The sequence below is a fragment of the Leuresthes tenuis genome, unplaced genomic scaffold, assembly GCF_036924035.1.
Source record: "Leuresthes tenuis unplaced genomic scaffold, fLeuTen1.0.hap1 SCAF_10, whole genome shotgun sequence".
NCBI lineage: Eukaryota > Metazoa > Chordata > Actinopteri > Atheriniformes > Atherinopsidae > Leuresthes > Leuresthes tenuis.
In genome coordinates, this window is record NW_027325364.1 from 5,741,444 (window position 1) to 5,768,811 (window position 27,368).

At 38.6% G+C, this 27,368-nt stretch overlaps 2 protein-coding genes across 8 annotated transcripts in view; one reads left to right on the top strand and one right to left on the bottom strand.

Moving 5' to 3' along the window:
- Positions 1-27,368, top strand: part of tnfaip8l2b (tumor necrosis factor, alpha-induced protein 8-like 2b) — a 354,084-nt gene that overhangs the window by 6,571 nt on the left and 320,145 nt on the right. The window lies entirely within an intron of this gene.
- Positions 16,980-27,368, bottom strand: part of sema6cb (semaphorin 6Cb) — a 139,332-nt gene continuing 128,943 nt past the window's right edge. For all 7 annotated transcript variants that reach the window (XM_072393699.1, XM_072393698.1, XM_072393703.1 and 4 more), the window contains one exon: positions 16,980-21,072. In XM_072393699.1, the coding sequence (XP_072249800.1) occupies positions 19,748-21,072 (1,325 nt within the window). In that variant the 3' untranslated portion in view covers positions 16,980-19,747. The remainder of the gene's footprint in view (positions 21,073-27,368) is intronic.

Genomic DNA, 27,368 nt, shown 5'->3' on the forward strand with positions numbered 1-27,368 from the left:
AAATATATTTCTCAGATCTAAACTTTTATTTGTTCAGTGCCTGAAAATTACTCATGTTGGATGGTGGATGTCTAACCTCAAGCTGTGCATTAGACAATTTGACTTCTATGCCTGCATGTCTGCCAGTTTGTCTTCAAGCTGTTCTGCTCCCTGGTGCTAAAGATCTATATTATTGTAGCTTTAAGGTCAAGGTTGTCATTTCAAAATTATAAAAAAAAAAAAAGGATCTGAAAGCAAAACAAATCCATCTTATTCGTTTACATGCCTGCAGCTACAATCTGATACATTCACAATGCGTGTGTATGTGTTTAATTGTGAGAACAGATGAACTGATTATCTTCCAACAGTGACACATTGCAAGGAAAGTGAAGAGCCAAACATTTATGGCCAGACAATTGGTTAAGGATCAATAAAATGGCCACACCTACATGCAGGAATGAGCTTTGAAGCAGTGAGTGTTTGAAGACAGTGTCCTAAAAAGTTTTGACAGCATTGACTCTAAACTGACCAGACGAGCCTGCCAAAACGAGCCCTTGAGGTGTTTGTTCACTCAGGCATTTATGGCCAATTATCAAAGAATATGCAATCTCCATGAAAGTGACTGCATTAGAAGGATAAAAATGTCATCTGAGATTGTACGAGTGGGTTTTTAGCCCTTACTGTGACTGTTTTCTCACTCTAACCAAGTTATGTTTTTTTCTAAAGTCAAACAGAAAATGACATTTTCTGTTACATGTTGTGTTGACATGTAACCTAAGCAGTTAGCAAAGCAGCCTCCATGACAAAAAGTTTTGTTTTAGCCATAACCTACAATTGATTTTTAGTTCTAACCAATTGATGTCACTGCCTAAACCCTACCACAAAGTAACAAAAGTGTTTTAGTAAAGTGTTGTCTTATTATTAATGGAACATCCGTTGGTCTCAATCTCAAGTGGTTATGGTTCAAAGCACAGAGGTCAGCTGCAAGGCTTTTTAAGCAACAGGCTATAGTGACACCTACTTCGACGGGGAAACACTCATATGAGTTGTATTTCACTTCTGCCATTTGTAGGGGTGGCACTTTACTGGACACTGTTCTGAGCCATATTGAGGGGCATGATCAAACCACTTATGTCTCTTTTATGTGTGCTATTCTTCCCCTAGCGAGTGCTGGAGTGTGTTATCACTATAGCTGGTGTGACAGAAAATGAATTCACGCATTTTCTTAGCTCCATACATGGAAAAGTTTTATATGTTTCTGATGAAAGTTGTTCATGACCTTCAGTTATTGTCTCAACTCAACAAAGAACACTGTGTGAGCAAAACATCCTCTCACAGTAACAGGGAAAGTCTCTTGATAGCAGCACTATGTTATCTTGCCCAGCTCATGTGTATAAAGACTCCCTGCAGCTGCAGCCCTTTGTCGATCACTCTGCAGAATGCTTTCTGTCTGACTGATGGACCTTTCTTGTAAGAACGCTGGCACTTCAGGTGTTGGTTCTGCCAGTCATGCACCAGATCTTTGTAACCTGGCGTGGAAAGCACGGAAGACTTGTTTGACAAAACAGGAAAGAACTGCAGAGAGGAGTTTGTGACAGGGTCCATCTCTACAGGCATCACCAAAGCCTAAGAAGGTACAACTACTGTAAATGTTACAAAAATATAAAATTAACATTCAAAAGTGAAACAGAGAAGTTGAACCGTGTACTTATGTTAGTGTATACATATTGTACTACCTCTGAACTTCTGTTAAAGCTTTTCCTGTGGTGTAGCGACACAGTAGCGACCAATGTGATGAGCGTAATAGCAGCTTCATATGACCATTTCAGTTAGAGAACTTGTTGAACCAAACATAAAATAAATTCTGAAGTTTTGGAGTCAATTATTTAAAATATGGTTATTGTTTTCGTGCAGAAAAAGAACCACTAAGCTTGAAGGTCATGATCTTTTGGTGAACTATGTTTTCGCTGTAGCTGTATTTACCTCCATAAATAACACCAGTCATGAGTGGAAATCTCTGCCTGCCAGTCTGTTCCTCTCATTGATTCTTTGTGACATATCCAACCACCCAAACTACCACCATAAGAGTAAAAACTGTTTACAAGACAGAGAACAATGCTGCAATTTCCAATCATGGAAAACTGATCCAGCAGCCTCAGTGTCTGGTTATCGATTGTGGCTTCCTTGCCCAGCAGAGAGAGAGACAGAGGAGTCTTAAGCTTGCCAGGAGACACTGTTGAGAAATAGAACTTTAAGAACCATTATAGCAAGCTGTAAAAGCTGGATATTGTGATATGCTGAAAGGTCAAACATCAGAATAAGGACTTAGATTTCACAGGAAGGAAGTAGTGCTCTTATAAGCATACGGCATTATAGTTGTATCTTTCATCTCTGTTCCAGTTGTACTTTTAACACTTGTGACCTTAGATAGTTGTATTTTTTCTAAGTGATCATTAGCATTCTGGCAGGATAGATTTGGACAGACTGAGCTGCTGAATGATGGTTATCACTGAGGACTAGAGAGGGACGTACGGAACCAGTTGTGCTGGGGGATTTCCAGCCAGCCCCAATGGGACTGTGATGGGGTCTGGGCCTGCAGAGGGGGGCAAGTGTGAGAAGAGGTTCACTTTAACGGGGGGGGGGGGGGGGGGGGGGGTGCAGACAGGGGGGTGCAGACAGGTGTCGGGCAAACAGGTTGTGGCAGGCAGAGAGAGCATGAGCAAAGATGAGCCTGCATGTGAAATCAGAGCCTTCATTAAACAGACAAGCACAGGTGGGTCCTTGTCTCTGGGTGAAAGTGTCTGAACTGCTGACTCCAGACCTCTGCGTGGCCTGACCACTCTGGATTGAACCAGTATCACCCACACACAGACACGCTACTGTAGCATTGGGGTGGGTCAGGCATTGAGCCATGAATGCCAGGCGTGCCAGGCATATCAACCATACCAAATAACTGCCGACTGAGTTCAGCTCATGTGGTGAAGGGCAGCAGCACAAAATACAGGAAACGATGTAGCAAAAAGCATGTTCTGCAACATGCACTATAAATTTTCATAGAACAACAATGCTGCACCTTGATTTCTATGTATTTAAAATGCAAATTCCATTAAATAATATTTTTTTTTAAACAGGTGCTGTGCATTTTTCCAGATGTGCAGGAGTTGTTTTTGCTCTCTCCGTGTCACATCTTTGTTGTGAATTCTTGCATGAGAAGGACCTGGGTGACTCATTTATCACAGGAGGTTTCGAGTCATGCCAACACAGTCGTTGTGGATATGTGTGCCAAGATATTTTTGTCTGAATTTTTTCCCAAAATTCCAGTTGGTGAAGTGAGCATGATTTTTAACTGTGCTGCTCCAAGTGTGAAAAAGTTACATTTAAAGCAACTCTGTCACAGTTATGATTGATATTCCTTGCACTCTCCCTCTGGAACTACTTTCTACTAAAGATATATCATGCGATCAGAGTTAAATTAAAAAGGCTGCGGTGGTAAAAAATCCTTCCTCTGAACTGAATGCTTACACTCAGTTCTTCAGGAGTCTGTTAAGTATTTAGCTAAGTTCCTTCAATGATGGGGTTCATTTAGTGAGAGGCTCTGTTGTTTGATCTGCTTCAGAATGATAAGACGTGTAAACACATTAAAGACAACATGACAACTCTTCTCTTCCTATTTTTTCTTTGTTTCATTTTGTGGCATCTTCAAATGAAGTTCAAAAGACAGAGTTATTCAAGTGTAAACAATTGCTACATCTTTAATGACAGTGATTTGTCAAAGCTGAAAAAAGTTTAAATAATCTCAACCAAACAGAAATCTTTGACTTTCAATTAACACTTTAGAATGTTTTGAGCTTGTATTTCTTCCATAAAATTATGTTCAGAGCATAAATAATATGCCTATTTATAACAGCACACTTACTCAAACTGAAAACTTTCACTTACCAGGTGTAGATGTAAACTCTTATAATGCTTGATTTGTTTTACAGCGACTTCCTACCTACTTGAACAATTTGGTTTGCAGAATACAGATCAATGTTGGAGCTTACTGGTGTCTTCCAGGCCATGCCAGGTGTTACCTCTGTTTATTCACCTGTTAGCAGCATCTACTACAGGATGTTGCAAAAATGAGAAAGAAATATGAGAAATATGTGAGAAACAGAAATCAATAAAAGAATATGAACCTTAGAACCAGCAGTTGGGACCATGTTTTGGCTTTTCTCCATCCATTATATGAAAGTAATGCCAGGTAAAAACTCAAAAGCAACGACAGAATATTTCCCAAAATTTAGGAATGAAATTTCATTGCTGATGTATTGTACGTCTATCATCATGTTCCATCCATTTTATACACCCGCTTAACCCAACTCAGGGTGGCTAAGATGCACCTGGAGGCCAACAGTCTTCAAGTTTCACCCTCAATTTACCCACAAAGAACCTTATCCTGTTCCTTTAAACCAAAAATAATAATTTCTCACAGGATCGTGTTTGCCATTTTGCAAATACACAGATATTTACCATCGCATGTTCACAGAAAATACACCCCACCAACAGTAGCAATTAGAGCATTATGATAACCTTTTTTCATGTTACAGCACTGAATGATCGTGGTCTGGTTTAACACAGAAATGAACACCTTGCTGTCTAAATTTAATCAAAATGATCTTACAAGAGCAAACTGACAGTCTTGGACAGTCTTTAAACCTTATCTCAGACTCAGATTCCAAATGCAAAAGATCATTTTAAAGAATATAGTTTTTTTTTAAAATCTGTGATTCTGGCTTTGAATACACATCCTTTAAATAAAATTGTACTTGAATCTTGCAGCTAGGAGAGTAAATTCATTGGTTGGGGTTCAGGTCCTTTACCTTCTTATGTAGCAACACAGGTGACTAAGATGCACCTGGAGGCCAACAGTCCTTAAGTTTTACCCTCAATTTACCCACAAAGAACCTTATCCTGTTCTTTGTCTGGTTTGTCTTTGTGTTGGCACTACAATAAAGTGGCAACCTGTCCAGGATGTACCCCAGCTCTCTCCTGATGGTAAGGGATTTAGGCTGCAGTTCTCACTCCCTCCCACAACCCTGAAAAGGAATAAGAGAGTATGGAAAAAGGATGGACAGAGAATCTTTTTTATATCACTTGGCAAAAAAAAATCACATAAAAAAGACAAAACTCACTTTATTTGAGACCAGACACACAGAGCTTACAGATGCACAACACCATCAAAAACAACATTAAAGCTGTTAAAAAATGCTTCAACGCAATAGCTAACAAGGATCGGGGTTGAAGTCTTTTTTGCCAAAAACATCACAGAGTGATTTTCCTGAATCAGCCACAAGATGTTTTATGTTCTGCAGAAGAGGTGGTTAACTGGGTGTTTGTGAAAAGCCATCATTGACTGCTGGGCTGAGGGAAGAAAGAGAACAGAATCTGGCAGACTGAGATGCAAGTCAATTCAGAGTCAGTGCAGACGCATTATTCAATGAAATTAATGACAATGTACAAACTAACAAGCAGAAATCATCTTTTCCTGAGATTCCTGCGCCACAGTTGTAGGGTTTTTTTTCAACATTTACCCACTGTGGCTCTGTCAGTCCTTTTTGATCAGTTAGGAAGGATTTCATATGAAGCACTGAGTCCTGTGATGTCCCTGGCAGTCTACAGTCAGTATGACAACTATAATTTCTCCTCTCATTCACCTCAGCATGAAAGGCTCTTTCATGGAAATGCTTATAAAAAGCAGCAAAGGCACATCAGATTGAGAAATGTAATAGTTTTCATTGAAGCCATTTTCGGGGGAAAGGAGCCAGTATTTGACTCTGTAGGGGGATTTTGGTGGAGGGAGGGAGTGGATAGACGTTTTGTGAGTGTGTGTTTTCTGGATCTCTGTGTGTTTCTCCTCCAGTGTCTATGGAGCATTTAAAAGCCTCCAAATGTGCCGCGGTTTGTGGCTCACACGTCCTCCACAAACCCCTTGGGCAAGCATCCAACACAGGCTTACAGTTAAAATAAACAGCACTGGAGTGAGAGTTATGGGGTTTTTAGCAGGAGAGAGGGAGTTGCTGACTCTTGTCTTGGCTATGCTTCCACTATATTTTAATATGACTGATAGGGTATGTGGGCAGCCGAACCAGCTTAGTTTGGTTGCCTTTCCGGGTATATATTAGTACAACCTTCTAAATATGTTTCAAGGCTTAGAAATTGATATTTACCTTGCACTTACAGGGGCAATTGAAGAAAACTGAAAGGGATCGAACTGATTAATTGTTGGCTATGTGGTCCTTTAATTTACTGTCTATGTACTTGTTCCAGCTTCAATAAGCTCTTTTAAATCAGCAGATAATAGATAGCTATTTATGTTGTTCACTTTTGTTGAATTCTCTACAAGTTTTAATTCTGTGTAATTATATTGTTCCCCCTTATTTTTGTACTTTTTATAATGAGAGAGTAATACTGTGATCCGATATCAGTCCAGGAATGCACGCATACGAACCTGGGCAGCAAGTTAGAGGTGGAGGGGAACTTTTTACTTATTCCCTCACTCTTATGCTAAGACTTGCCTGTTCGAGCAATACACTGAGTAGAATTTTATACATGAAAGTGAGCCTGGAAGTATTGCTCAAGTATAGCAGGATGAATGTGGTCATTGGATGGTTCAGGCAGTCTTTCCCTCTAAATTTAACATATTTGGTGTGATGATCCAGACCTGAATAATATCCACATGGTTACAGGTTCAATTAGATTTATTAAAACATCAATCTCTTTTCTTGGATCTAAAATCTTTCTCTAGGAAGTCTTGTTGCCAATTCTGCAGTTAATCTATTTATGTAGATGCACATTCACAATGGTTTGTGGCCAAAACACTATAACATAAAATAAATACTGAAAACACTGTAGCAGTACCTGAGAAACATTGTACAAAACCTTTCAAAATGGTTGTGTTAATTTCATTAAACTATATATATATATATATATGTATATATATATGCCTTTTTGCAACCGGAATTATAAAAAGTTCCCATACCTTCACACGAGTACATGGCTGACTGAATGAGAAGTAAGAGGAAATTTGACATTTAGAGGCGATGCTGTCTTTGTATTATTGTATCTTGCTATTGTTACATACATATATTTAAGGGGTTTGACTTACACACACATATATCCAGTTGAACTTCATGCATTGTATAATATGCAGTAATGCAGCCCTTTCAAGTTTTCTATATTTTATTGAATCCATTTTATGGGAAAGTAAAAACTAAACTAATGTGGTGAAAATTTAAATGATGTGAGAATTTCCCAAGTGCACTGAACATGCTGATGTTTTTTCACAGATTTAGATTTTTGACCACAACATTTTTGTAATTTACAAGACATTACACCAGTTTTTGTGGCATATAGTTGTTAACAGTATCCTTTAGCAACATTTAGTGGTTTGTAATAGCATGTAATAAAAACAACAAGTAGAAAGCCTTGAGATTAATACTTTGTCAGCTTGGATAACACAATTTCTTCCAACGTCGTCCTATTCTAACAGCTGACATATAGAGTAATCTGTGGCACTGAAGCAGTTAAAATTGTTTGATTTTCCTAAGTAGTAGTAGTAAACAATGTTCTTGGTGATTGCAAATGCAGCTAAATTAAAAGTGTTTATATTGGATGTGTCTGAAGGTGAATATTTCACAATGCTTGACCATGACAGCAGCTGCTTCTCTAATTAAAAGAAGTGAACCTGCTGAATGGACACTTCTCAGTTCAAACACTGGAAACAGGCCTGATTGGATAAATTTCAAGGGATTCAGGGATGAGGACAGATGTAAACCACAGCATATATATATATATATATATATATTTTTTACAGTTATTAAATGTTATTTAAAGTTCTGATGCAGGCTATAAAGCTCTGAATGGTCTAGGACCAAAATACATCAGTGACGTCCTGACCCAGTATGAACCTTCCAGACCCCTCAGGTCATCTGGATCCGTTTTTTTTTTTTTGTTATCAGTTCCCAGAGTCAGAACCAGACATGGAGAAGCTGCATTCAGCTTCTATGCTCCACATGTCTGGAACAAACTCCCAGAAAGCCTCAGATCAGCTGAAACACTCAGAAGACACATATATTTTCAGCTGCATTTGAATAAAGCTTGAGTTTCAAAACCTAATCATATTTTAACTACTGATTTTATCATAATTTACATTTTTATCATTTTTATTAGTTTATTTTATCTTTGCTTTCATATATATAATCTTATTACATTTTTATTCAATCTTTTCTTTATTGTACTGATTTGATCTATTGTTCTTATTTTTCTTTTTTGCTTAAATTTTAAATCATGCTTTTTATTTCTACTGTTTTAATGTCTCTGTAAAGCACTTTGAATCACCTTGTTGTTGAACTGTGCTATACAAATAAACTTGCCTTGCCTTATTATTTACAGTTATTATTATTTTTACGTCATAAACATAGCAAATATTGATGCTCAAGTTAATATATGAACAAACAGCAAACAACAGCCTGCATGACTGACAATGACTTTTGGAGGGTGCGGTGTAAACTGACCTGTTCTCTTTGCATTAATCATGTCATTACATGAACTTCTGTGGGTCATCTTGATTGGTAACCCTCTAATCTTCAAATTAGCATTCAAATGTCCTGCTCCCTCTGCAATGAAGTTGTGCAAGTTATCCACATCCAGTTTCTCAACACTCCCAGTGGAGAATGAGCCGTCAAGCAACTGCTCTGTTACTGCAGATATTTTCATATTAAGGCTTGATTACTTGACTAACATTGAAATCAGTCATAAACACAATCACGCAGAAGAGGGAAATAAATTATTCAGCCATAAAGTCAGAAAAGAAAGAGATGTGGCCACTGTGACATCACCAGTTGGTAAATATATCCCCAGAGGATAGCGACCTATCGGTCTCAAGGTAATTTTTTGACAAGATCAACATCATGCTGTATTAAAGACAATATGTGACTACTGGGTGACAACTTTTTGCATGTTGTATTCAACTGGACTCAACTTTCACTGTGAGTCTTAATATATGTAATAATTAGTAGAAATTCAACCATGTGAGGAGCACTAAAACACCTTGATGACATTAATTGAGTGGCCAACTGTAAGTATCTTATACCATCCCTTCTTTTCTGATCTGGATGCTTAAAATTTGTAGCCAGCTCCTTCACCTGCTTTTACAATTCATCCCAATGGGGAACAGATCCAGTAGCTGACTTTAAAGTGAATTCTTTTTTTACTTTTTGCTTCATTAATCACTAAATGAGATGAAAGTCCAACCAGAGTGTTAAACAAGCTCACATTACAGCCAGTAATTGGATGCTTTCTCCTCTCCCTCCCTTTCTGGAGAGTCTCTGGACAGACAGATTATTTGTGTATCTAATAAGGTTGAGCTACAACATTATTGTTCAAGAACTTTAGACATAAAAGGGAAATTGGATCTAGGCCTTTAATCAGCTAACAGTCCTGGATCAAGTGTAGCTTTTTTATTTACAATAGTTTTTATTACAGCAACCTAAAACGTGTGCGGTACATGACCTGTCAAAAAAAGACAAATTGATCAAATCTAATGTGTTAATTTAGAGAAAATTTCCTTGAACAGTCTGGCTGGAATAGTGTCTACTTTGTGTCTAAAATACATGATGTTTTCGATGCAGCTATGGTTTCTGTTCGCTCAGAGACCTCAACAGGTCAGTCACATTAGATTCTGCAGACACTTCTAAAGCTGCCGTACTTAGTGATAAATCAACAACAATAGTGGCTACAGTGCTGAAGGATACCTCGGGTTGTTCCTGTTCTATAAAGGACGAATAAAAAGCATGTCTATCTCTGTGAAGTGCTTTCTCTTATTCTGTCAAACTATCTTTCCAGACTAAGTGAACCTCTTTTAAATTACCAGAACGCTATTTTCTCTAAAGCTTTCTTGAAGTCTGGTTTAAAGCACGCAGTTGTGAATTAAACAAACGAGCCAGCCTCCCTGACTGATTACTTTCTTTTTCAGAAGGACAACATTGTCCTGTGATGTAAGCTTTGAAGCTGTTGCTCTGTCAACAATATAATCAACTTTTGTAAGAGTATCATTTTGGTAGCTGCCCTCTATTGCCTTCACCGACGATAAAGACATTTAATCGCAGAGACTGTGTGGTAAAGTAATGTAAACTCAAAGGTTATTAAACAAAGTAAGATAAGACAAAGTTATCAGGAAATACTGTTAATTGTTTACTGACAATGCCATGTGTCAGCTCAAGATAAAGGGGGTAAATAAAAGAGAGAAGGTCTGTAAAAGCAAATTAAGTCTGCTCTACTGTAGAATTAAAGACAATATTAAGGCCATCATTTTCAACATATGAAAAATCTGAGAATTCAGACATTCAGAATAAGTTCCAGGTGGGTGATACACAACAGAGAGCTGATTTTTGTGATTTTTAACACTTTAACACTTTAAATGCAGGCATCCAAAAGAGCTAACACTTATCATGGCTCAAGGTCTGATAAGTAAACCAAGTTGGAGGACTCCTGGCACTCTTCCTCTTCGGTCTGTGGTTAAAGGAATGTGGAAATTTAAACCGCTAGGAGTTCATTTATTTGATTCTAACATGATTATCCTGCTGCAGCCATGTTTCAATACAATCATCACCAATCAAGTAATTTACTAACAGAGAAATCTAACATTCAGCAAACCACCTTCAATGTTTTCTTTTTTTATTTTAGGAGTGTAGAAATAAGGAGTTCTGCTCGTAAAATGAATAAAAAATAAATGAAGATGAATCCAATGAACTATTGAAACTTTGTTCTTGAAATACAAAGTACAGAGAAAATGTGATCAAGTCTGTTGTGGGTTTGGCACAGCCTTTTGCTCCATTGTGAAGGGGACTGTAAGACTTTTACTATCGAAGCAGGTGACAGTGATGAATGGGAGAATATAAAGAGGGGCCTTCGAAAAATCCACGAAACGCTGATGCAGGACGGGAATGTGTGACTTCAGGTAAGAAACTCTACACGTGTCCTGAAACCTGAATCAGTGTTCTCCAAACATCTGCTTGTTTTATGGAGGAGAAGAATAGGAAAAAAAATTCTCTGTGGCAGCCTGTCAGTGTCGATGATTATTTCACTGACACTGACATGGCGAGAGCCTCTCCCTGGTACCTTTGAAGCCTTTTCCGGCAGAGACATAATGAATTGTGATGCCAGCTGTCAGAGTGCAGACATGGGGAATGGAAAGTCATTATTTTGTGCAAAACATGATTCCACTGTTTTTTTTTTTTTTTGTTGAGGCCAGACGGTTGTGGGTAAGGTACAAAGGGTCATGCTGGAAGAGCTGACAACACAAAAACACATTCAGAAATCCATGGAGTTACCGGTCAGACACATTTGGGGAGGAAGTGGACCATGCATGTACTGTAAATGGAAAAGGTTGTATTCTGTCAATCACACCACAGTGTTTTCGCTAGTTTTTTTTTTTTTTTTGGACAGCAGACAAGGTCACTGCCAATAATTGGATTAGAGATCAAAATATTTTGTTTCAGAGTGCTTTGGGGGAGATTTGACAAAACAAAACGAACAAAGAAACACATTCATCATGCTTACTTTAAAGATGTACAGTCTTGAGAGAGACAGTGATTTGGCTGTAGCTCCAGGCTACATGGCAGCTTGCTCTTATTTTTAGGCTCATGATGTAAAGGGTTCCTGAGAAAAGAAGGAATCAGAATGAAATGAGAGTTGAAACCCTTAGTGAGAGCTCAGTACAAACTTGTTTAAATAAAAGCCAAATACACAATAGTTTTCTTGTCCTTTTCATCAAAAGTAATTTTTGTGAAAAAGTGATTTATAAGTGAATTTGTGTTCCGAGTGTAATAGCTGTTCATAAAAAGTGTTTAAATGCATATTATATTAGAGAGAATTTGCTATAAAACTCACAACCGTAATAATTTAGTCAAATTTGTGAGTCTCTGCGTAAAAACAAGCACAACATACCATGTTTTTTTTTTTTTCAAGGGACTGATTTCTAAATTGTATATAAAGAATGGGCATAGCCGCTGTGATGTCATTCATGTTCGTGAGCTGACATTTTTTACACAGTCTTGGTCTTTTTGGAGCCAAAAGTTACCACATTTGGACAAGAGAGTGGAGAGCTTAAAATGATCTCTCAAAGGTTATTCAGCAAAAAACATATATCCTTGAGTCCTAATATCCATCTGATCATGACCGTACTAACATTCTTACATGTATTTCAGAAATGCATCTTTACTGATTTTATGTTTCAAATTGAGACTTTTTGAATGAGTGTCCACTGGAGCCAGAGGTGTTTTGCAGCCAGATCATAGTCACTGTCAATGATATTGTAGTTTAACATTCATATAAAACAGCTCACTTGATGTTATTTGACTCTTTACATTTACAGATTTACCATAAAACAGATGAGAAGAGAACCCCAATAAGCTCATTATGTTGTGTTCGGTCATGGCCTGATCAGACACCACCAACTGCTAGCTACTGATGATGAAGTTTCATTAATGCAATCTAATATATTTGAAAAAAAAAAAAAAAAAAGAAAGCTGAGCTAAATGGCTAATCATCACATAAAACCAGCTGAGATGAAATTTCAGGAAGCTTCAAAGTAGGTTTCTGAAAAACAACAAAACAAGTCACACTTTTTAAAAACATTTTTGCAGTATTTTCAAATGAGTTCAACTTTTAAGTTAAAATTGAAACAAGTCACACTTTTATTCTAATGAAATCAAGTTACATTATTTCTATTTTTTTTTTTTAACTTTGGGTTAGTTTCAAGCTTTACCTTAAAAACAGAAGGCAGTGCATATAATCCTGGAGGTTGCAGAGCTGAGGAGTAAAATGTAGCTGCAACACTGTAGCTGAAACACTTAGAGCACTGCTCAGGTTCATATTGTGCTCCAGGTGTGTGGGTGTCCAAATGGCACACCTTGCATCACCCCAACTAGACTCTAGAAGACTGGGTACTTTGAACAGCACATGAAGGCAAGTAAAAGTCAGACCAGAAGGCACAGGGAAGCCACCCTTTTGTCACATAGCACCAGATACTCGCCTTATTCTGAAATCCCTTTATGCCAACAGCCTCGCCAGATCAGCATTAATCCATTCTGCAATGAACAGCAGTGGCTAATGAGAAGTCTGAGGAGAGTTCATTCTTGAATATTTGCTACGTTTCCATATTGTTAAAAACAGTTTGTGTCCAACTTGATAAACATAACATGCTGAGCAAAATCTTTCCCATTTAGAGGAATTAACTTCTAAGTTAAGATTTGTGTAAATAATATTTGGCTTTTGAATACCAACAAAGATAGTGGTTACTTAAGGCACATGAAGCCCATTAAATCAACAGTATACAAATAAGAACAATACAGGCACAATTAAGAAACAATAAAAACATCAAGCAACAGCGCCTCATTTCACAAACATGTTGCTCACAAACTTTCACGTAGTAACACTGTAAGCCAGGTTTGAGCAACACTTAAATTCAATTTCTTTGTGTTGCATCAAAGAAATAGCAGCTTCAGCAGCTCATTTCCATCAGCACTCTTCAACATCAGCATCCACCTGAGTGGAAACGTGCATACAGGTTTGAGAAAAGCCTGATCCATCTGACTGCGTGGGCCATCAGCAGGTGTTTTGTTGGAATCCAGTAAATATGCTTTTGCTAATTGCCGTCCATTATCCAGGCTAAGATCAATCTCACCATCTCTCAGTCGCAGCTTCTCACGGTCATACACAGCCAGAAACACTCACAAACTGAAATATGATTATTCAATAGACTCCAGGGAGTATAATTGTGTAAACTAATCAATACCACCTCATTAGGAGAACTGTTTCAGCTAAAAGGTGAATCTCCCCATCCATTGAAGTCACTGGAAGACATCACTGTGCTTGTACACAAAAAGTGGTTTATCCTTGAGCAACTCAGCTGCAGAGCATGTACAGGGGGACAGTGAAGGACATCAGTGAAGTGGGGCTCACAGACACTTTTCAGTTCTCTAATGTGTGTTTTGTTCCTGAGAGGAGTCCTTAGCATTTTAAATCAGCCTTCACAAATCTTGCTTTGACACCAGAGAAATGTTGAGAGCTCAGCAGAAAACACAGTGTGACTGTGATTAAATATGTTCTCCAGTGACTTTTCAATGATAATCCTAACTGGTTTATTTCCCTCAAGGTTTCTTTTGTTTTTCTCAGTCCAAGTTGGATAACAGAACAAATGTTTTATATTATATTGTAGTCATGAGTTGTGTATGGTTATGTTCACTCAGCATTTCCAACAATTGTCTCCATTGCTGCCATCAACTAACAAAACAGTTCTCTAACAAATAAATACTATAGCTGGCTTAAAGCTGGGTAAATAAAATAAACTTAAAGGTCACACAGTGCTTGAGGTAAATGATATATTATAAGTGAAGTCTTTCCTTAAAGTGTTTTCATAAAACCAAAGAATCGTCCATACTCTATGTTTGCATTGAGAAAAACCAAGCAAAAAAAACTTCTCTCAGTATGACCCTCGACCTCCAGGCTATTTATTCACAGTAGGGGTGCTATCACACCATGACGGTTTATTATCTTATGTAATTGCCTGCAGGAACAATGTTCCTCAGTGTGAGTCAGCAGCTAAATTCAGATTTTACTCCAGTTCACAAAAACACTCCAGAGTTTCACTTTCCTGTGGAGACATTTCAAATAAGAACCACAAACAAGTGATCTGTTTTTAGGGTTGTTTCATTAACAGAAACTTTGCTAAAGATTGGAAAGTCAGACTGGGAGAAACACTTTTAGCTCAAGGTTACTGTGTTAAAATAAGCTGCTGCTGCTTTTGATGACACCTTCCCAGAGAAAGTTTCAAAGTTTCCCCTTCTGAGTATTGACACGTTGAAAGAGTGGCTCTTCTTAGGATAAGAAGATGTTACGGCGCTTTTTAAAAATACATTGTTGCAATACATACATTCTGCACTACAAAATTATTTTCTATCTTTATCATCATCATCACTATTTTTCTCTATTTTCTAAAGTTTAGTATTCACTGGAAAACATTAAACACCATGACAACTCATCCTGCAACTTAAACTGCATTTCAATCTAATTAAATGTTACCTCGGTTATTTTGTTTATGTCCCTCCCTGATGTCAGTATATTTAATACCTCTTGGTGCCTCCTCAGGCTATTGCTTTTAAAGTGTGAAATTAGCACTCTGCTGGCTTTTCCCCTCATTTTATTAAATCATTACATCTTATGAAGAACTATTGATCTTAAAGCATTAAACAAGTACTTTGAATATATTATGATTTGTTGATCAACAAGTTAAACAGCCAACAAAGTATACAGGGCATCATTACAGCATGTATTACCATACTGAGCTCATTATGTGCAATGTAATAACTGGAAAATGGCTCTATCCTCTGCTAATTCCTGGAAGCTGTATAGAACGTGTGCAAAGTAAAAGAAAGCCCTTCATAGTGGGGGGCTCACATCTCCTCTAAGGTTGTTAATTCATGTTCACATAACATTTCTTTATAACTATAACTGATTGTCTTTCAATCAGTTCTAGTTTTAAAGAAAAGACAAATTCTTAACCCACACATTACTGACTTACTGTTGGTCACTTTGCTAAATTTCTGGTAGAACCGAAACTACAATTATCTTATTTGACAGGTAACAACTGAGGACCATTTCAATTTGATATTATACAATTCTTTTCATAAAAAAGATACAGAAAAGTTATGCGGAAAGTTAAAAAAACTACCAAATAGAACTTTAGTATGTGGTTCCTACACTTTTTCCTACACACTTCCATTCTTTTCCAGACTCAAACTTTCAGATTATTGACTTTTAATTCAAGGTTCGGGGTTAAGCTTTAAACCTCAAGATCACCCTGATTCCCCCTCACCCACACAGAATGGCTGGATCACTGGATGCCTGGTACAACAACCATGAAAAACTACAGACTATAGTTAAAATATTGAAATTGACTCCAGATCTGAAATGTAAAGCCAGTGTCAAAGTGCTTTTACGTTGCATTTTCTTGAATGGAGAGCAGAGGGAAATGCCTCTGGCTGCAAAAAGAAGGCAGCTTGTAGTGAGAAAATGACTCAACTTCTTACTATTTGTTACATTTTCTCTTGATGAGTTTATGGTCTTCTTCTAAGTAACACGATGTTCCTTTTGTAAGACTATGGAACCATTTAAAGTAAAACAGACAAAGCAGGATAGGGTCTACGGCTTTGGTTAACTCGATAGATTGTCTGCACTTATTTAGCACTCTTATCTGTTCTTTTTCCGTACTTATCTAGGCCTGGAAAATACTAGAACAAATTCCATTCTTTTCCAGACGGCATAGGAACCATGTAACTGTTAAAATTAGTCAAAGATGTAGATCTTACCTTCACTCCTACCATGCCAGTGGCCTTCTGACATAAATTTAAGGAACCCTCCATGATACATATTCAAGAACCAAAAGAAGTCAAGTTGTGTTCTAAACGGATCTCTTAAACAACAGACTATAAGCACATATTCTGATGTGCTTTCCAGTATTCTAATCAGACCATTAGAGTGTATACAAACCCTCTTATTGAGAGAATGAATCACTCATCCACTGCAAAGCAGATGGTCCTGCATACTTACTATAGCAATGTCCTCTGGTAATATCCTCTGATTTGATTAGCAAAATTCCCTAAATGTATTTTCTAATCCATTTAAAAGAGGCATTTTGTTTGATTACAAAACAAAAAAAACTCACTTTTGTGGTTTATTGACTAACTGCCCCACGTGTAACATAATGAAGATGTTCTCACTGACAGGGGACTTCTTTTGGCATGCAATCATTTCTCACATTCATTTCTACTCCAGAAATTAAGTTGAAGCAAGAGACCATTGCATTAAAAATCTGGCTATTTCACAGCTGCTGTGTTTGGTTCATCATACAGAGTGAACTCACATGAATTATTTTGACACATTCACCAGAGACACGTGCATCATCTTTTTCATTTTATTTGTTCCTAGTATAAGAGACATACAATGGTTTTCTGTGAGAACAAATTCAAAGTAAGTCAAGAGGCCTAGCCTGAAAATCAAACAGAAAATAACACTGAATCAATGAGACCCCTCTCAGAGAGAATGTATTTACACCAAATCAAATACTGACAGAGCTTTTAGAGGCGAGACCGTCTCCTCTTTAATACAATCTGTGACCGGCAAGTTAAAAAAAAGAAGGAAAAAAGGAAAACTTCCCTCCCACACTGTAGCTGCCACAATTCCTCTTACAAAATACTGTCTCCCTAACTTTAAACTGAGTTGGATGTTTTGTATTTGTTGTCTCAAAGACTATTTAATGCTCTGCTGCCCGTTAATATCCAAATAAACCTTTTTTCCTCTGTTAGAGCACATGTTTGTTATCAGCCAAATTTTCCTTCATTTACTGGATGAAGTTGTGTGAATAGTAAACTTTACTCTGGGTCAAATGAGCTTTGGAAAATTTCAATGAATAAACACCATTTTCAGATACAGTAAATAGTGCTGTTCCATTTTCACAGAAACAATCCCTGTTCCAGTAAACCTTGACGGTAGTTAGTGTCTCTCCTGAAAAGTGCAACATTGGTGAGTTTTGCAGGTTTGATATTTCTGAGGAAGAGGTGATTGGCATCGTCATCCCTGAGGGAAAATCCTCAGAACATGTTAGTGTTTAGCAGCGCAGCCACCCCGTGAACAGATTTTCCCATAACTTTCCAAGAAATGAGCCAATACACAATCTCAGCGTCTCAAATTACTGTTCTACGTTTCTTTTCGATGCTTTGAAAGCTGACAACTGGTGACGCAGGTAGGTGAAAATCTACAGGTGTAACCACTGTAGCTCAACATCATTCCACCATCATGCATTTATTTTCTTTTCATCATATAAAACAAACGCAGGATAGTGTAACGTAATTATCCCTCAATTATCCCTGACATTCCCAATTGGAATTAAATACCATTTTCTGCTCTCTCTATGAGTAAAATGTGAGTCCTGCAATGGCTACAGTGTTGTTGTTGTTGGTGATTAAGAGGAACTGTGAATTTCTCCGTTTGAAACCCAAGATAGAAAGGGGAAAAAAAAAATGGCACAAGGAAAGTGACACTCAGTGGAAAGTAACAAATTACAGACTTTCAAACCTGAAAATCCCAGGCTGTGCACTAGCTTCGACCAACACTATTACCCCAAACAGTCTGCAGGCTCACACTTCTGGGATAAAAAGCAAAAAAGCAAAATAAGAAAGATAAATGAAGGGTTTCATTCCAAAACACTGCGTCAAGCTGACATTTTTTAATGTTGTTTTATATTTCCTAAAATCAAAGTGCATAATTTGTAAAATATGAAAACAGTTCACATATTTCATAACAATCAAAATAGGTGTTTGAATAAATTCTTAGTCTATCAGAAAAGGTGATGAATGCCCGAGTGGCAAAAATCTCCTTCTGGAATGAAACTCTTCAAATATAGAATAGATACTAGATGACATGTACTGACGACCACTAAAAAAAAATAAAATAAAAAAAATATATATAAACACCTACTATATACTGTAGCATAGTAGCCATCTGACCCCCTTGCATTAACCCCTATCCCCATGTCACACACTATTATTAAATAAGGCACACATTTACACATACAGTTAAAATTTGGCTAGTAATTATTCCTTTATTTACAACCAATAGCCACAAAGTTAATAATTATAATAACTGCAGTTCGTTCAAGGTTTCATGTTCATTCTGATGATGCCAGATGGCATGTTTGTTGTTTCCTCTTTGGGTCCAAAATGTTTCATAGCATACTGTAGTGTTTCTTACCATTAGAGAGGTTAGACCCATTAGATTTGTAAAGCACCAATGTTAAAGAAATATTCTTGAGGAACTTAAATGGACCCAAATTCATCATTTCTGAGCTGACATCGGCTAAGATGAGAAGAAAAAGAGAAAAGATGTGTGCAGCTGCTTCTTTGAACGGTTTCCTTAGTTGTATGAACATGAACAAAGTGTCTTCAGCCAACTGACAAACTGTGTTGATGAAATGCATGATTTGGCATCCCCAAGACATTTCTTAGGGAGTAGGGGATCGTTTAGTATGCCCAAAGATGAAGGAATATAATAAGGCAAAGACATAACTACTTTCAGGGGAAATTGCTGACTTTTTACCACAGGTTACACATACTGCATATGTATATGTATACATATACGGTGTGAATATAAACACTCATATATATACACACACATGCATAATATAAACACATTGGAGGTTGGGGTGGGTGGGGGCTGGATACAAACACTACATCAGAAAGAATTAAGCAAAAGCATGAACTTAAGCTTTGCAGGAGCCGTCGGCTTTTAAGTCTTCAAAATGATTGATGTGTCAAGTTTGTCCAACATCAGCATGTCCAAAAACAGAGTTGCATTGTAAATCCACATTGAGGACACTGGCAGCCTAATATAACAAGGTGGCATCATGTCACCTGAGTCAGCGGTTCTTTAATAAGCAAGTAGCTGAACAATACCAATATGGTACAAAGATATTCCTTGGACAAAACAAAACAAAAAAGCCGGAAATAAGTTTGGTTGAGGCTTTTGTCCACAGTGAGACTGGCTGCCACACATACTGGTTGTGTTTTGTGGTGAAGGTCTGCAGCCTCAAACCCACAGCATTTCCTCAAAGGGAAGTTCTTTAAATATGACACAATAAGGGTGATGCCCCTCAGTCCAAGAGTGCACCTCCTTAGTAGTTGAACTTTCCCTGCTCGTTGACTGGGGACGTGGCAGGTATGAACAGAGGCTTTGGAGGGACATCAGGTTTGAGAGAGGATGATCGGCGGATGATGGCACCCCTGTGCTGGACCTCTTGTTGCTCTCCGGTATAGCTGTGCTGGCGTGCCAGGTACCCGTTGGGGATGAGAGGATAGTGAACCTCGCAAGCGCTGCCTGTTGAGTTCATCCGTGCCAAAAGAGGAGGTGGCTGGTAGGGTCCGCCGTTTCGCTGGCTGAAGCTGTGCTGACGGGGGATCATTCCTCCTCCTCCCCCAATCGCACCTGCGCTAGGCATTTTGGTGGCTGCAGCAATCAGTGAGTGACGCTGGGAGGAGTGCCTCCTTTCCAAGGTGGACTGGTGGTGTGAGGGGATGTCAGGAGGAACATCCATGCGGCGAGTGAGACTGTCCCGGGGTAAAGTGGATGAGCTATAGTAGGGGGCTGATTCTGTCTCAGGAATCTGAGGTTGAATGCGGTTAGCAAAGGCGAGTTGACCTCCACCTCCGCTGGCCATCAGACCTGATGGGCTCATTAACTGGGAGCTCTTACTGCTGCCTGCTTCATGTATGTGCTTCAGGAGCTCATCCAATGAGGTTACCTCCATCACCTTCTGAGTGTAACCAGGGTACGGTTGTGATAACACACGCTCAACATTGTGGATTTTGCGCTCCTCTGGATGAAGGTGACCAGCTACTGGCTGCCCATTGGATAGGGCATGAGAGTAGGGGAAGACCTGCTGGTGAAGCAGGGCTGAACTGGGCCTAGAACCAGTGTTATGAGACTTTGGTTCTTTGGCATTGTTGCAGTTCTGGTTCTTCTCCCATTGGTTCTTGAAGGCTTTCATACTCTTAATAGGTAGTTCTGGGGTTGAGTCTGGTGTAGGGAGACCAGACAGCTCTGAGGAGTGGTGGAGGTGGTGGTGATGATGAGGGTTAACCAGGTCTCCCATTGTCATTCCATGATGGCCATTTCTCCTTGGTGGGTGGTGCTCCTTACTATTGGTAAAGAAAGAATTGTAGATCTTTGGAGATGACACCTCCAGCTTGTCCTCCTTACTCTGGCTGTCCAGGAGGCCGTTGAGCTTAGCCAGGCTGCGGAGGGACAGGGCATGTGGAATTGGGGCTTCAGGATCTTTTGACAATTTCTTGGTCTTGTGCCCTGTGTGGTTGCAGTAACATGAAACCAGAAAGCCAGAGAGGAAGGCTCCAAGGACGAAGGCCACCAAAACACAAGCTATCAGAAGGGTGTAATGAACACTGTGGTTGGTCCTCTCCAACTCTGGGGGTCGTCTCACACCTTCAAAAGAGAAAAACATTCAGAAAAAAGTACTTTAGTTAGCACTTTTCTGATTGAAATAGAAGGAAAACAACAACACATTTTCAAGAGTTAATATAGGTCAAGCAGCAGCTGGGAAAGACAGGATGTGTTTACAGGGGCTTCACTATGCAGGAAACAGCATGGGCGAGATGTTTGAAAGCTCCTGGCTTCCTGTCCTTCAACTGTTAATAGATCAATATAGCCCTATCTTCTAGGACCTGTGCTTCCCTTCATACTGGCAGGGGCCAAGAGAACCCCAGTCAGTCAGAAATCAGTTCTGATATGAGTCAGAGCTTTAAATATTGATAGAAGCACAGCAGCAGGAACCTGTTGTCATTTTCACACACTCTGCTTTCCAATGCGGGGATCAGGAGTGAGAGCACATGGCATGATGAACAAGCCAAAAATAACAGGTCTATTCAATTCACTCACTGAGTGGAATGCCTTAGCCAACATGGACTCAAATGAGGTTATATTTATTTATTTATTTATTTTTAAAAAAGAGGGGACAATGTACTGCAGTGCACTTAAACCTCAAGGTTACTCAGATGAAGTAAATCTACCATGTAAATGTCCTCAGGTGTTGTGACCCTCACACTGTGTTTGCCTAATAGCGTGAAAGGCAGAGATGATGAGAAGAGTGAAACCTGCCACCTCTCATAATCAGAGCTCATTTGCAAAAGGCTGCTGCCATCTGTGGTGTCAGACCCTTCTATCCGCCCTTAATGACAGTTTCTGTGAAACTGATTAGTCTGCAGGGTGGGTTGGCTGAGTTGCACTGAGGAGGGAAAAATGCAGGTGTTCCAAAACAAGAAAATTCAACATCTAAGCTGCGTTGAGGAAGAAAACAGAAAGCAATGACATCTAAGTCAGGGCTGATGAGACGTTTTAAATGATAAGGATGCTGAAAGAAAATCTGTTTTTTGTAAAATCAGTAATTTGGTCAGCTGCTGGTTTTATCAGAATTTTTCAAATAAAATAAATGACTTGATGAAAGAACTTGGTTCCAGATTTTAGTAGTTAGAAATGCACAGAAATGAATCTGTGACTACATTGCACATTAAACACGAACTGGTTAAGTACGAGTGAATGGTACAAATAGCTAAGCCTCTTGTTGGTTAGGTCCTTTTGCAATGGAACAGAACAGAAACATTCAACTTTCGTCTACAAAAGACTGCTTTTTTTTGCATGATGGAGGGATGAACAAAGACATTTTTAAAAGCGTGACTGAACACTGTAAGCAGCATGCAAAAGTATTGGATCCTCCGGGTACAATTACGACTAGTCAATGAGTAGAAAATGAACTGATCACTCACTGAAATGCATATAATTGAATAAGATTACACATTTCATTGATATTTAAAGCTTGTTTTTTTCCCCCTGTGTGGGTAATTTTTTTTACGCATTTTCTAAAAAGTTTGTAGTTCTGTGAGATCCTGGTGCAGTTGTGCATGTGCTGCTTTTTTGAGATATGAGCACAGTTTTTCAATATTGTTTAGGTCAGGGTGTGGACGGTACTTCACTGCAGACTGTGTTGAGGATTATTATTGTACTGTAGAAATAAAATGTGCCTATTTTTCAACATTTTAATATTTTTTACTTGCATTTCTTTTTAATGTTATATTTGCATCTACAAATTGCAGGTATTTAACCACATTATTCTTCCCTCCAATTAATTAAAAAAGTTTTCTAGACAATTTGATTTTCACCATTTCTGTACAATTTCTTAATTACATTACAAAGTGAGCACAAAGTCATCTAAAAACTCTTCAATCATTTGTCATCACTACTTAGTACAGTTATGAGCAGATGAGCCTGTTCGCAAGAGGCTTATACCATCATCATAGATCACTACATTTATTTTGAGGGGTGCTTTGCTACCATTTTTCTAACAGAGATAATGTGGTACAATATTTCTGGAAATAATGCTTTGAACAGATATTCTAATCAAAAGCATGTAATTTGTAGCCATTTATCGCTATGATTGCTTCTACTTATGACCACATTAAAAAGCCATGAATCATAATTGTAATCCCAGTGGGAAAAGCTATTAAAAGTGATGCTGCAGTGAGTCTGTTAATACACCTTTTTTTTTTAATCTTCATCCATTTTTTTCTTGCCTCATTATCACACAAGCTGACAGTTAGCTCTGCACCATCACTTTGGTTTCAGGTTCTTGGATCTAACCGATTGGTGACCTGGTGCTGGCAGCATGCAGCTTTTGTAATGAGTGGTGAAAGTCTGTTCTCATCTCAGTGTGCAGTCTGCCTTCTGTCATCCCTGTGGCTTCCTGGTACTTGTGAATCATCCTCTCCCTCTGGACCTTGACACCCACCTCCCTGAATGTAGCTACGGGCCCATTGAGGTGTTCGGCTTGGTTCAGGGCTATGAGTCAAGTGGCACAAGAGGGGGTGAAACACACAGCTGAGGTAAACAAATCCAGAGCCTTTGAACAACCTGTCACAACATGTTTCATGAGCTGGCCGGATGACTCAATCACTGGTTATCTGGGACATATGGTGCCACTGGTCACAGTGAAATTAATACTCTGTGAATCATGCAAAGCCTGGCTAGCAGCTAGGTGGCGCACAGGAGGTGCTGCCAATCTACACCTATTAATGTTGCTTTCTTTGTATTGCTTCGTGAGTGTTTGTAAAGTAAAAAAAGACTGTTTTAACCTGCACAGAAATATACATTTTGAAACGGCTTATGTTAAATCATTACCTTAACTAAAGATGATAATTAACACCACTTTACACTCAATTCACAACTCCCCATTGGTGTTTATACAGCTACGGAGTCAGTATTCCTCTCCAACATTTTAACATTTTATTTCTGTGTCAACTCAACATGGTCTTGGCTCAGCAGAGGCTTAATATAGCAATACCCAAGTCTGCCAAAAGGTAAAAAGACAGATGGGCTGCGTGAGTGAAGGCAAGGGAGGGAAGGGGAGAGAGGAATGGTGACAGCCACAGGAAAAAAGAAGATGAAGGGATAAAACTCAACCTTGGTTGAAGAGGGGAGCGAATGTGAGAAGACTCAAAGATCTAAGAGACAGGAGAGCAAGAGCAAAGAAAAAGAATAAAGATGAAAGACAGAGAAAAAACAAAAAAATAAGGAATGTGAGGAGCAGATTTAAAGGCAGAGGAGGGGAAAGGGGAGTAAGGCGGAGTGAGAACCAGGTAGACTTGATGGGGTGACTGACACACGGCACTCTGCTGGGGTTTTGAAGTTTTGTTTCTCTGCAGCAGCTGTAATATGGTTGGAGAACAACCTTCATGCTCCTTCACAGTGGCGCAGGAAGAGAAGCACTCTGTGATTACATCCATATTGTTAAAAATAGACACTGTGGTAGGTTATGCAAACAGGCAGGTTATAAACAGTGATGCCTGTGCCATGTCTTACTAATTGCTGCTGGTTTGTACATAAAGGAAACCAAATACAGTCCGACTATAGCTGCAGGTTTTCAAGTTTTATTTAATTATTCTTTTTTTGCTGCAGGTGATTAAGTTGAGTCTGAAAAGAAATTACAATAAAAGTGACAACATCTCTTAAGAATAGTTGCTGTATTTGCAAGTTCTTAAAATGACTTCATTAACAATACAGCACCTACAAGCTCTTTCCATGACACCAATTACTGCTAATCTGAACACTTTGAAGTTTCATATTCACACAATTGTGAGGGAATTATTTTTGCATCTCTGCAGGACATTAAAGCATCAGAACTCTACAAAAATGGAATTTAAAATATTACCAAGAAGTAAGGGCTATCAACACTTTCAAGGTCAGAAAGGAAAGAATTGAGAAGAACAACTTCTTAATTTGCACACAACTTTTACATTGTGTCAAAGCTTTTCTCCAGGGTGTGTGTTTAAATGCTTTGAAACCTGGAGAACAACTTGTGTTCTATTTTTGCATATCATGCGAAGATGTTCCAAAATAGCCCTAATTAGTTTCTGCTTCTGTGAACTTACAAGTGAGAGTAATTAATGCCATTAATGGATTCTCCATCCCAACAAGAAGCCAATGAGACAAAATAGCCCCTGGCTTCTCACATAGGTTTTATCTCCCCCGCTCACGCTGAAGATTTATTTCCCAGACATCCCAAAAAAAAAAAACAACCAAAAGAATTTAACTCTTGAAGGACATCTTAAGGGTTAAAGATTGGAACATAAGAATTATGTCCCTGTTTAGAATACTGATGAAAAGCAAAGCATGCTGCCCCTTTGCCGAGAAGTTTAGCAATTTGACAATTTCAGTAATTGATGTCTGTGAGCTGACAGACCATTAACAAATGGAGCATTGTGCATCACTGTCTATGTGCATGCACGTGCACACACATACACACAGAGCATATAGGCTGCACGTGTGCAGGGTTCTGGCTATTGACTGAGTGAATTCAATCATGTTCACTTGTTATTAAGAATTTGCATAATTTTCCACCTCAGCGCTCAGCCAATTGGATGCGGATAAATATATGCACACGAGCTACGGTAATACGGTGTAATGTAACAGGTCCATTCCAGTTGAAAAGTAGTTGTAATGAGCACTGCATTTCATTTCAGGTGTGCTGATGCATACAGAGCAAATATTTCATTACAGCTTTGATTATATGGTGGTAAATTAAGTATGCTTGGGCATCTGGCAATCTAAACAACACCGAATAAAATCCCTCAGTATTTAAACAATTCATCAAGCAGTGTACATACTGCCACAAATCTTAAATACTTAAAAGGCAACTGGACCTCTTTTCTTATAGACATTTCACCTCTCACCAGATGAACTGAAGAGGGCTTTCTAATGAGAGATGAATCATCTTCAAGAACCAAGAAAAGAGGTCGAGTCATCTTTCACGTTAGCACTGACCAGGAAGAGTATCTACAGCTTCAAACTAATACAGCATGTTGTTTGTATTCAGGATCTAATTTCCCTCATTACTCAAAAAACACATTAGCTTACCTCTCATGTAGACAATTTAGGTTTTATTTGCCCAGCTTTTAAGATATCCATCTCCAAATATTTCTTCAGCCAGTGCCCCAAAGACAGAGTAGCCTTCATTGTACTATTTACAACTAAAGATGACAACCATTCAAGACTTGAGTTATGTCCCACATAAGGAAACACAAAATTGATGGATCTTGCTCAACAAAAGCAAACCTAATTTCATCAGGGTGATGGCTGATTTTTCGGAGGCAGATATCTCATAGTTTAAATACAAACTATGCACATCATTATTGGCTAAATATGTCTTAGTTTTGTACAGCTTTGCATCTGATTTCCTTTACAAGCAATTAAACTAAACAGAGCACATGCATGAGTCTTTAATTCTTCTTACATGCAGCTGCACCAGAAACAAAAATAGTAGCTGATTATTTGCCATTCATTGGATGGCAAGACAAAATACTTCCAATGCAACTGTTGCTGCAGTTCTATGCATCTGAAGAGCACAAGGTAGCACTGGAAGAATCATGGCTTCACCAACCAGCTTAAAGAGACAGTCCACACCGAAGTCACTTTCCTTATAAACCAATGACAATGATATACTGTATGAAAACATGCACAGAACTTAAAAAGAAAAGCAATTTCTAAACACGAAAGACTGTTTCTTTTAAAGTTCCAGCTTGTTGCATTAAAAAGGCATTCATCATTATGTCACAGCTCTTGCTTTGGAGTGAACTGCTGCTTTAAGAGATGGAGAAACTTGCAGGCCGCTGCAATACCTGCACACAGTTTCAACCACCGGTTGTAAATTCAGTGAGGCCGACCATAAAAAGACAATGGAGAAGGTCAGAGAAAGAGAATTCAACAAAGGAGGCAGGTACACTTAAAAGGGTTAGTCCAACTAAAAGCATAAAAAGAAGAAAGAAAAAGGAAACAGGCAGGTAAGTTGGGAGAAACACTCCCCAGAGGTCAGTGAGACAGATTAAAGGGTAAGGGGTTAGTGTGAAAGGCCAGGATTTTGGCGTGGATTTGATCACTGTGGGCCCCGTGCACTGCAGTGAGGCTCAGAACTCCGGTTTAAAAGCCGACATGAAATAAAAAGCTATTAAATATGCCAGAAATGGGAAGTAAAGCACTTCAAAGCAAAGTATGTGTAATGCCTTTTAGGTTAGCTTTTACAACACATCGCAAGGTTTGTTTTTGTTGTCAAACACGTCACTTTCTGTATAATCAGTGTGAACTACTGATGAGCTGAGCAGAGAGAAAAATGGTCTGGTTCTGTGTGACCTTTAATAAGTGTCATCACACCAACACGATGACTCAGGAAGGTCACA